The following is a 12,890-nucleotide window of genomic DNA, read 5'->3' as shown; positions in this document are numbered from 1 at the left end:
CACATGGTAATACTATTGCATGATAATGATGTTAATGTTTGATTAATGACAATCTAAAATGTCTTTTTTGTTATTAGCGTTTAACGAGTACGTTAGGAATAGGCACTTTAATTTACTCTTTAGTTACAAAGACCCGTTGCCTTTTAATTCGATTAGAACAACCTAGAGATTATTCACAGATTTTTGAACGAGTGGGCGTTTACTACACATACGTATGAAATGATCGGTCTGTTACAAGTTTTGTAAAGATAGATGCTGATTACAATATCCAGTTTTTATGTATTATTTATATATATTTATACCTGGAATGGAATGTTCTGGAAGGCTTAAATAAACTGCCGACTCGTTTAAAATACTATTAAATGATAGGTGCAGTCATTAATAATAATCTCTTCGCAGACGATAGTGTGCTTTAAGCAGAGGCAATAAACTTCATTTTTCAATGCCGTATATGCGTTATCTAGATTATTTAAGAATTTCAGTTAAAGTATTTTAATATATGCAACATTGTTTTTATAGATTTGTAGACTTCACTGTTGGATTGTTTTGAATTTTGTTATTTAATATCGCATTACTTTGGTCCACGATATATTAGGCAAAAGTTTGCTGCAACCATAAATTTATATAGAAACTGAAGAGATGGTAATAAACAAATTCTTAATTTTTCGTTCCAGATTTAAAACACCCAATAGCAGTTTCGCGAACACAACATACAGTCCGAACAGCACGTACTCGGCGCAAAACACCACAAATATGACACAAAACACAACCAATATCTCGCACCACGTGTCCAGCCTTAACCAATCTATTCACGGAGCCCCTGTTAGCCCGGGCTTGAAGCCGGACAGCCAGCAGGGCTACAACACCAACGGCTACCAGAGGGAAGAAAAGTTTACTGCACAGAGCCCTACATTTTCCAGCTTTAGGCCACAAGAGGAAACTCCCAAACAAAATTACGAAGGGTTCACCACACGGTAAGTTAGTTGGTGTTGTTCGTGGTCGTAGTTTGGACTTAACACTTCATCGAGCATTTTCAATTATAATTTAAAAAAAAAACTCTAAAAGAATAAGATACTCAACAATTTTTATATTTATTCTGACATACCATTTTGCACTATTCAATACACTTTTTGCTTGTGATAATTGTACTGTGTACATATTGTAATTTCATCTTTTATTGCCTAATCAACTTCAAGAAGTTCTTAAATATTTATTAGTCTTATTGTTAATTGAAAAGTAATAAAATTATAATTTAAATCTAAGCTACGATCAAAGTTTTAGACGAATTTCTGCAAACGTTCTAATATGTCTTTGCTTCTTTACACGCTGCCATTGGATCATACGGACAGATGATTTACATCTACGCAAGCCTCCTTGTATAAAGTGCCTTCATTATCATCTTATGATTCGTGCCTCTACTAAACACTGTATTTTTGTAATAGGAATAATAATAGATAATAGGACTATTCCAAATTTAAATTCTCAAAGGTTTGTATTAAATCATATTGTAATTTTTTTTTAAATTGAAGTTATTGTTGCAGTAAAGATATAATATTTTGTACAATTAATTGAATTATAATATCTGCGAAATATGCGTCCAAATTTAATTTTCATATGCAATGTTATTAATGTTACATCAACATATGCTTTTATACACTATGCATTTTGTCAAAACTAATATTAAGTTTTTATCAATGTATCACAATAGTTCAAAATTTTTAACAAATTCACTCGATCATTTTGTTATTTAAAGATGATAAACATAAAATTATTTTTAATGTATTATTATATAGCTTTAGTTACATTAGATTTTTATTAACATATAAGCTTACCTTGAGTTAAAGGAAATGTATTACTGCTAAAAGACTGAAATTTTCACTTATAGAACTTCTACATTGTAACGCATGGAAGGCTTTATGCTTCTGCAGATAAATAACAAATCGAAATTTTTTACTTTATTTATAATATAGTTTATAAGACTGACATATAACTGTATAGTGGATTTACAACGAGATACAAGACTCTCTGAGACTGAAATTTTATTAAGATATTAATTTGTTGTATTAGCACCTCTAAGTATAGTCTAACCTGCTAATGAATCGAAGTTAGAATGCAAACGCATTGACACGCGTATTGGTAACTAAGTTTGTACTCAGGCAATGTTTCGTTTGCAGAGAAAACATGTCCAGCAATGACAGAACGATGAAGCACGAGTAAGTCGCTGTGATGATAAGGCCGGCTTGCGATCGATTTGTTTATCTCCCGTGTACATTTACGCGCGCTTTACCGCCGACGACGGTCCGACCATCGTTCTGTACATACCGCCTATGTGTATCGACATTACAGCTTGTAATACGTTAATCATGTCTCGCAAGTCCACTGCTTCCAACCTGAACCCCTCTTATTGTTATTTATATCAAGACTTAACGCGCAAGAACGAATATAAGGTTTGGGAGCAATGGAACGTGCAAGTGTAGCGACTAACAACTAATTATTGTTTTTTCTTCCTCCCTTCCCTAACCTGCATGCGGGTGATTAACCTTAATAGGACGAGCGTGACGGAGGAGACGGTAGTCGTGAAGTCGTTGCAACTGCCGCAAGTGCGCACGGCCTATTTGGTCTCGGACGACGCGCAGGACAGCGAGCGCGTCTTCTACAGGAGGGAGAAGCCACCGCCGCCTCCGCCGAGACGCATTTCCCTTCTAAAGTACGAGGACAACGCTAGTTAATTGGGTTCGTTCTGGCTCTTCCATCCTTTGCGCACCGGCTAGCACCGCCCATCACCATCGACAAGTCAATTATTCGACCTCCACCGAGACCTTACCCCATGTTTATCATTCCGCATTTCAGAGACAACTTGCGCTATAATCCTCTTTCATGTTCTCGTCGCCGGGCCTATACGCTGTATGTTCTTACATTACCCGATTTCCAAGTAATAAAACCTTTTTTTATTGTTATTAATCTACTTTCTAACGCATGCCGCATGCCGGTGTTGGTTAGTGCCTGCCTTTCTTTTCGGTTACGGGAAGTTCGATAGATTCTGAGAAACATGCCCGCATGATGAAAGTATTATAATAATTAATCGCAATATTGCAGCTACGAGACCAGGCTCTACGACACACCGCGACCTATTAACGAGTACACTAAAACGGAGGAGCAGCGCCAGTTCGAGTCCAATCAGTCGAGCCAATATCAGTTCACTAAGCAGGAGCAGCGGTACGGATACGACGCGCAGAAACTCCCATCGCCCTTGAGCCCCAAGTTCAATGCAAGAGATCTTAAGTTCGATGATAAGGAACCTATCTATTCTTCTCTCAAAAAACCGTCAACTCCCAAATCCCCCTTCGACGGTGTTGGGCAGACCTTCTCTGAGCATCAGAAATCAACAGAGGCTATCCCCGGCGGTACCAAACACTCTGAGTACACTGTCAAAAGTGAATCCTACCAGAGCTATCCGAAGACTGAATTCATCTCGTCTGAAACAAGACAAGAAGTGAAATCTCCCTTCGCGACTTCCACTCCCTCTAAATACGAGACTAGTCAGTTCACGGACTTTTCGAAGAATTCCATGGACATGGTGAAAGCTTCGACGCCGACTTACGAAAGGATATCTTCTCCGTACGGTAAAGAAGTCCACAGCTATGGCGGACCTAACTACCATGAAGAGACTACCACCGAAGTCAAAGAAATACCTAACGGCACTCAGAAGATCACAACAACTAAAATATACAGTTCATCGCCTGTAAACATGACGAGTACCAGTACGAAATACGAACCGATCAAACTAGAAGGCATCGACGAACTATCCAAGTCATTCGATAACGATTCGAGATATAGCACTCTAGACTCACGTTTCAATACATTGGACTCCAAAATGAGTTCGGACACGAGTCGTTCGTTCATGAGACCGTCGGAATTCCAGACGTCGGACTACCAAACTACCACCAGTGTGTCAAAGGTTAAAAAACCTGCCGACCTCGTGAAGGAGATTGACAGCTTAGATAATAAATTCTCCAAACAAACCATTACGTCCGAAACCATTGAACGAAAATCCGTAATGACCAGCTCACATAAATCGGAGACAAGCTCCACCGTTACGAAGAAATTTGGCAACTTCTAATCTTGGCATCTATTTAGTCGTGTGTGTCGTTAATAGTACTCTAACGCTTTAAGTGTATTTATGTGAAGAAATGCATTTTTGTAAAATCGAATAGTTATTGAAAAAAAATTATAAATTATATAATGATTTTTCTTTGTGATAATGGTGTAATAAATTGCGATATATATGTACTGCATGTTGTATACTACAAAAACAATTGCTAAACTTTACAGAACCTGTTTACTGTTATATTTAACATTTATAAATATGCATATTGCTCGAACACCAAATTATCACAAAGATCTAATATAGGTTTAGGACATAATCAGAGGTGCTAAAATAGTTTATTTATGAAAGATGGTCGCGACAAGCCGCGCCTGTGCCGTGTGTTAATATTAAGAGCTATTTAAGATTTTATTTTTTTACTTGAAAAGATTTATTGTAGTTGATCTATTTATGATGTTTAATTTTAACCTGGGGACATGATTCTACTGATCTAACAGTTAAAACTGGCTTGCAATAGTTTAGTTTAGAATAATATACATTTGCAGTTAAAGAATCGTGTCTTTTATATTTTTATTTACTATTTTATAAACGCAATGGAATCATAGATGTTCCCAGGTCAATTCACGAAGTGCTAACCCAATAATGGGTCCTTATTCTTGATGCCTGTTATTGTTATAGAACAAATTAAGTAATATTATACCAGTTTGCTGTAGACTTGGTAGCTTACACTTTCTATTTAAAACTGCCAACTTACATGCGAACGTGAAAGCACCCCTACCAAGTCTGTTGAGTTATAAAGAGCCAAATTGCAGCTTTGGATTTAGATGATTTAAACATTGTTATTATATAAAAATATAATACTCTGTGCCTTCAATTACCAAAATAAAAATATTTACAAAGATTAACGTAGAAGTACACTATTGTATACTTCTATACATCGACTACATTCAACAGTTAACCTCAACAGATTATAAAATGTGCCATAGACAACTACGTGATAAGTTATTTAAAATATATTATTGTGTGATTATAAAGTCTATATAGTAGTAGTGAGTGTTCGGTGCAATTTTTTTAATAACTGGTAATAAAATAACAGGTTTGTTTTATTAACGTATTTGTCCATTTTTATTGACTTTGGGTAAAGAATTCGTTTTCTTAAGTTGCATGAAGCTATGTTTATTATTCAATGCAATTTTTTATTACGTGAACCATTCTAGTTGTATCTTGTAGCTAACTCTATTAATTTTAACTGGCAACTTTGTTGACAGCTGTCGATTTATTCGGTACGTAGTTTTTCTTAGTGTGTGTGTCAATGAAAAACTTTTTTTTTTAGAATTGTATGTAGTTTTTTTATTAACCTATTAACATGTATTGAATACGAAGCATGTTATTATTAATCGTATAACCAAAATCTATATTTCCGATACGGAAATTGGATTATTAGAGTTGAAAATGTATGTTTATGCCTAAAAAACTTTTTGTGCCTTAACCAAATTATAATTTTTTTATTAAAGTACTATTGTATGAAACTTTCATAGGTTATAGGGAGATGCCCGCGAAAGCGATTCGTCCACTGAAGGTATTGAAACACCAATTCTAATAGGTTAGATGAGAGTAATTTCAGTAGTTGTCGTTTATATACATATAAATATATATATTCGTTAAGATTTACATCCTGTACACTCGGACTGTCTAAATGTACATACGGTACGTTCGAAATCGTGTTTACAATTTAATAGACGTGTACAGGATGTGTTATGTAACGAGTAATTATTAATATAAGTAAAGTAAGGCTAACATTCGTGTCTTAGTAATGACTATGTAATACATTATCGATATATTTATGTAGTAACTCGAAAGTAACCAAACTGGACTGCTAACTTAGCATTAGAATATAATGTTAATCCTATATCTTAATATTTGACATTTTCTTGTAGCTATTAGATGCTTAGTGTCGTGCTGAACAATTAATGTAATTACGTGAGTAGTATAAATATCTCATTATATTCTCCGTTATATTATATACTAAAGCCAAATAATCCGTTTCTGTAAGAATTTTTTTTATTTTACGATCATTTATCTGTATCTCGAAGACGTACGATTCTTTCTAGTTGAGCCGATAGCTTGTAATTAATATAATAACTTAGTTGGGGCATTTTGTGGTATCTACACCTGTATAACTTACATTTGAGTAAAATAAACTGTAACTAATTAAATGTAATTTGTTTTATTTCCACGGCCTATCTAATTAAGTCAGGAACGAGCAACACATGCGCCGCTTGCGGCTCTTTCAACGTGTAAATACGGCCCGTCAAGCATTTTTAAAATTTAATTAATTTTATCGATTTTCTCCGATCAATATATTGTTATAAAATTAATTATAATATAATGGTAGTAAATACAAAATCTTAACATTTTTAGTGACGAGTTACTTTAAAAAAAAATCGAATAATGATTTTCTCAGTAAACATCGAATTTTTTTATAAATCTTATGTGGCCTTTTATAAAAAAATTCCCTTTTTACGAAAAATATAAAGCAAATATGTCTGTTCGGAAATACATGTTTGCGAAATATTCAAAATTATTTTAACCATGAAATTTATAAAAAAAACTACCACCGATTAAAACGGAAGTGATAAGAAAGCTGCATACTTTACATACCGTTAAATATTTTGAATTAATATATATATACTTTTCATTAAATTCTATATTTCTATTCTTATTTTAATTATAAAGTTTATTAAATTCATGATAAATGTTAAATTTTATTATATTTTTAATATAAATTTTTGTACAGCCCGACAAAAAAAATGAAATATACATTGAACCGTTGATTAAGGTTACTCATCCCTGATTTAAATGAATTGCTAAACATAACATTAGTGTATTTTGTTCCTGGCACTGGTAATATTCTAAATTGTGTAAATCACTCGTGGATTTGTAGTGTAACGTGAGTGAAACCTACCTTCTGAGTGCCCATCGTCATAAATTCAGCTATATGACGAAATACCCTCTTTTTGTGATTGGACTCCAACTGTGCCCAAATTGCATTTGCGAATTCCGCGGGTATGGGGTCTATCCCATAAATTTCTAATGCCGGTTAGAAGCTGCCGGCATCCGGCAACTTTCGATGAACTTAAAAGATCATCTGTTTACCTTATGGGTGGACGTTACCTAACCAAACATATGTTGAAAAATCCAGAAATAAAAAGCAATCAAAATCATTTACCTCTACTGCAGCGACAGGACTTGACGTTAAATTTTTAAGGCAAAAACTTTCATTATTTTTTTGTCTGTAGTCGACAAAAAAATAATAAAAGTTTTTGAAAATAAATTGTTCTTGAAAAGATTTTTAAGTGCATTCGTCCTCTATCTGTCCCATCTCTCATGACAATCTATTATGGTTGTTTGTACATACAACGTTTGTTGTTTGTACGTACAACAGCTATTCTTGCCTCTAGAAATGTATACCGGAAATGAAAACGGATGTTAGTCCTAATAAGATATAATAAAATGACATAAAGCTGTCTCATTAATGATAGGCAATGCTGAGTTGTACTGTGTGCGTTGTGCAGTAGGATTGTTAGTTTAATGTTGACTTGTGTTATAGTAATCACATGATGTCAAGTTAATTACATTTTACTGGTTGTTCGTCCTTGTTGGTAGAGGCGACTAACGCAAACTTCAACAATGGAATGCAGAATTAAAAATGTTATTTATACACCAATACCTCACTTTGCGTCGTGGTTACGTTTAAAAAAGACACGACGCAAATTGAAACGCCACAAAGAGAATTTAGATTTTTTTATAGCAAACCATGTAAAGGTCGAAGATAGGTTCCAAGGTCACGAAAATACTTCTTTCTAAAAAGAAAATTCAACAAAGTAAACATTTAAAAAACAAAAATAAAATAACTCTGCCAATAAATAAATTGGAATAATATTTACTTTTTTGTAACCAGAAAAAACAAGTAAAAATTTATATAATTGTATTATTCGCTTTTATAAAAAGCACAACACACTACGTAATTGAAAGTGAACTCCTAAAATTAGCAAAACAAAGTGAAAATAAAACTATTAAAATTGCGTTGATTTTTAGTTAGAAAGAGAATCCCCAAATTTTGATGGCATGGTGCAGTTATAAACAAAAGTGTTATTACCTTTTAGAAAAAAAAATTAAGCTTCAACCCAAAACAACGCAACCTCGAAAACCTAACGACGCACAGCGAAAATTAGTACTAATTAATTTCGCCTTTGTACAATAAAGAGGAGTGCACCGTAGCCTAAAGTTTTTGTTGTAATATTTAGATGTTCCAAAACTACCAGAACTAAAAGTAACATTCTTTTAAACTGACTGTGTTGCGATGATTTTTTTTTTTTGTTAGTATTACTAATTTTTATTTCAGTAACATTCAAAACTTTACAAAATCACCTACGCTGTTTTGTACCGGGACTGTAAGATGACCCAAGAACTCCACTTCATCCGTAGTGAAATAAACGGTTTTTTTACATTAGCAATTATTGCTTTTACTTGTATTTTTTTTTTGCTTTTAGTTTAAAAAGAAGGTTATTAAATATTTTACGAAAACTTTACTTAATAATATTTATGGTTAGAAACAGCGGATGGGTAAGTTAAAGAGACCACAGACCTCCACTCAAAAAGCGAACTCACGATCTGGTAAAGTATAAAATATGTTTATTGTATGTAAATATTGAAGATAAAGCCAATTTATTTTATCCCTCTTAAAAATTCTTTAAAATTTAGTCGTTAACCCTTTAGTTACTAGCGCCGGAGTTAACCGGTATCCACTTCGTAATGGGCTTATGTATAGATCCCAGTAAATGTTTTAAGATTTATCACAGCCAAATAAATTACTAAAAATTATCCTAATTTCTAATTTTTATTAATATGACAGTAAAATCTTTAAATATGTAACACAAATGAGAAAATTCGAACATCAGCTTACCGCCGTGCAACGTGCACACTTCGTTGCGCATATGTCCGGTTCAGTAGCGACACTTCGGCGGAACGGACTGTGGTAATGGAAGGGTTAAGTGGTGAAAACATTTATCAGTAATTCCTACGGATGTTGATTTGTTAATATTGATTATTTTATATATTGTACAAACCTTTAAATAAAATAAAGCGATTCCAATTAGTACGTTGTTCCAAATATTCGACTATTATAACATATAATAATTTGACAAGCTGCCTTTTTTAATTTAGGATATTTGGATTCTGGTATATATTCCCAAGATTTATTAATCAATTTAAATTAAATTCTTGATAAATTATATACGAAGTAAGTGTGAAACTAATTCTTTCCTTCAATGCACAATACCAACAGTCCGTTACATCGAAAGTTTATAAATTGAAAATGGGTTTGTAGCCGATGCTATTGCGACTATGAGCCGGTAAACGTGGCGCAAATAGGCGTCACGGGAAATCCCTATGCGCTCGACCGGTTCTCGTAGCAATTTTTAGTAGAGGCTTATGCCTATTCCTTATTTACTTGAGGGTCCATTGGCTGAAATGATGGTGATGAAACACTGCGACGCTCCATAACAAAATCAAAAAAGGGAAATAATACTTGTAATCGCAACAAATAAAGGCACAGATAATAACGTCTGTGGGATATATACATAGACTCTAAAAACCTAGAGTAAGTTACGTGGGAATCAAACAATATATTAATTTCATATCTTAACAGCTTAATTGTCATTCGTGTACAGAAGTCAGAAAACAAGTTGACGCTTGACAAAGATGTCGCCGTGTTCGACTTCAGCCTGACGCAAGAAGAGCGCCCTGTGATGGCTGATTACGAAGTCAACTACAGCAGCAGCTTGAACTGTGCCGTTAATTAGGAATGCATTATGCTGAATATTTTTTTATTATATATAAATTTTAAATATAGAATTCATTGTGGTCGGAATTAAAAGTGCAGGTGCGGGGAGGTGGTGCTTAGCCAATCCTTTTGTAAGTAAGAAAGCACAAATGCTTCTTTAAATTCTTTAACTCAGACCGCTTTGTACGACTTTCTTGTCGGACTTTTCAATAATAAAAATAAGTTTTAGGATAAATTTTATGAATATTTATTAATTTATTGCCAAATAGTACGACAATAGCAATACGCACTTGAAAGGTATTTACAGCGTTTACTACATGAATCATTATTTTTTACAAAATTTTACATTGAAATGATATTGTTGGTAGAATAACTGTGTTTCGAATAGCAACAGTTGTAAAATGTTAAGATGAACACAAAGATAATTATTATGAATTAAAACCAAACAATAAATTAGAAAAAAAGTCACAAAATCAAAACTGAAATTAGAAACACGTGTGTGTGTGGGAATTTGTTTATATGGGAATACGGGAATAATGTACGTAGCATTACCAAAATTAATGTCCCTTTTTTAGTAAATTTAAGCAAAACATTGAATTACAAGAGGATCCCGAATAAAATATAAAATAAAATACCACATTTGGATCAATAGAAGAATTAAAGCTGTAGGCGAATAGGCAATTCTCCGATGACGATTTACGATAAGAGGCTGCCGAAGCCTGTTTAAGAAACTAAAAGATTTGACATAAACCAAAATAAAACGAGATTTAATTTCACTAAAAACTTTCAAACGATAAGACTATTATAATAGTAGGAAATTCCGGAAACTTCTAGAATAATCGCAGTCGCACTCAATCAAACGTTGCGTAGTCGTTTTAAAAAATAAACATCCTAATTTTTTCCGCTCCAACCGACTAGAAACTAATAACATATAATAGTGGTGTCACACTACTATATCTTTCCGCAAAAATTACGGGTCGTTAAAACGCGTGTCAGTTCCTCGAATATCTAAAATTAACTTGCCAATTTATGCTATGATTTCTATCAAAAATTATTCATCATTATTTTAGTTGAAAGACATCCAGTACTTTTTATTATCAGTTATTATTCTCTTTATAAAAGGCTATATCATAAGATTTTAATAAACAATCGCAAACGAATAGACAGTTCGTTATCCTTCTTATATTGAAAACGTGTGGTACCGATATAACGAGTTTTTTTTTCTATGACCAGTTTTTTTAAATAGCTTTCAAAAGTTTTTTGTTATTCTAAGCTACCGATACTGATCCTAATTTTTTTTTTGGCGTCCATTTTATCCGTACCTTGACAAACAGACCGAGGTAAAGCTATGACATCAAAATACTCGAATCAAAAATGCCTAAATGCGCTTTTTGTGCTTCCGTTGCATTATTCCATTTCTAAAGAAAAACTCTCAAACAAAAAAATTGTTCGAAACAAAATTTTATCGACTTTGCTTTTTTAATTTTTTTTTGACATCTTAATATCGTCAAAATCATAAAGTGCAGCTGAAGAGAATTTAGAACAAGTTCATATACATACAATATGCGAAAACACATTCCCTAATATGTAAGTACTATTCAATAGTACGGCTTTATAACCTAATACTGTTCAGGCTGAGTACGTAATCCTACTTTAGATTTCGGAATAAATTTATCTATGCCATCGGTTTTTTAAGAGCTTCTAGAAACCTACATAACTTCGTACAACTCTTTCTAGATATTCCTATTCAGACTGTTATTATTTATTCCGATCGTCTATGTACTCTGTACGTCCTTCGTCCCCTACCAATTTTAAATAAAGAAAAAGTAAACGGATCGGAAACTTTAACCCTAAATCGAAGTTTATCTGTTATTTGAATTTACTCTCAAACGATACTTAGGTAGCTATTTGCTAACCAATAAGGATACCAACCTATAAGGATATTATTTATATTCCTTATAATAAATCGGTGTCCCCCCATAATTTTTAAATTTGGTCTGCATTTAATATCATGGGCGTTTACATGTCCAAACTAGAAATCGATACAGCATGTATATACGTTTTCTTTGATAAATTGATACCAGCTAATAGTGAATATACAGTTTTTGTAGTGGAAAGTGAAACATCAGTGAAATTTGTTCAAAAGCGGTGGCGAATTAAAAAGTAACATTCTATGTATTCTTTATCAGTAAATAAATTAAAGTCGTTACTCCGAAGTTTAGATCTCCTGGTTTTTTTGGTTATTTATTTTCCAAGTTGCTTTAATTGAACTATTTTATTTTATTCTCGAAAATCACGATTTACACTTTTTTAAAACGTTTTTGAAACTTATTAACCTTTTTCAAAAGCTTTTTCTTTAAACTGTTCACTAGTGTTATAATGTCTCTCAGCTTATAACTTATAACCTTTGCCTACTTTTATGTAGTTCCGCTATTGCCTATTCACCAAAAATTGATTTATTTTTAATTACTATCGATTTGACTTTATCGTTTTTAAATAAATGACAAAAAAGTATTGTATGCTTCATTCGGACTCGGTTTACTTGATTATATTGGTATATAAACTACTCAAACAAAATAAGGCCCACCGCAACTTTGTCTCTAATCGTGTTTATAAATAACTCATATACCATTGACAAAATGAAGCACTACCACTCCTAGCACACATGTTTATTAGTTCATAATGATGTTTGAAAAGTTAACTTTTTTGTTGATTTCAAGTGGGTAGACAAAAAAGTAAAGTGCTTAAATTTATCCATTTCTTAAATTTTCAATCGTTTGTGTTCTCAGTCTTGCTTTAAGCGCAACACTTTGATCACGCTTTTTTTAGCTGTTTTTTTCGTTTCGGCATTATTCCCGATTACAATGCCAAGTTCTCGTCGTCATATGGATGTGGAAACTTCGACAAGGGCAGTTCTTCTGCTTCAAGAGGGAGAATCGC

General features: G+C 33.1%; 1 protein-coding gene across 1 annotated transcript in view; it reads left to right on the top strand.

Annotated features, from left to right (window-relative positions):
• LOC137922701 (talin-1-like) overlaps positions 1-6,321 on the top strand; it is a 99,106-nt gene extending 92,785 nt beyond the window's left edge. The window contains exons 61-63 of the mRNA XM_068765731.1: positions 675-974; positions 2,549-2,707; positions 3,097-6,321. Of these exons, the coding sequence (XP_068621832.1) occupies positions 675-974; positions 2,549-2,707; positions 3,097-4,120 (1,483 nt within the window). The 3' untranslated portion in view covers positions 4,121-6,321. The remainder of the gene's footprint in view (positions 1-674; positions 975-2,548; positions 2,708-3,096) is intronic.
• Positions 6,322-12,890: the final 6,569 nt, after the last annotated feature.

The sequence above is a fragment of the Battus philenor genome, unplaced genomic scaffold (genome assembly GCF_028537555.1).
Source record: "Battus philenor isolate CCGP_79_NKW_IND1 unplaced genomic scaffold, ilBatPhil1.0.hap1 SCAF_20, whole genome shotgun sequence".
Lineage (NCBI taxonomy): Eukaryota > Metazoa > Arthropoda > Insecta > Lepidoptera > Papilionidae > Battus > Battus philenor.
This window is presented reverse-complemented; position numbering and strand designations above follow the sequence as displayed.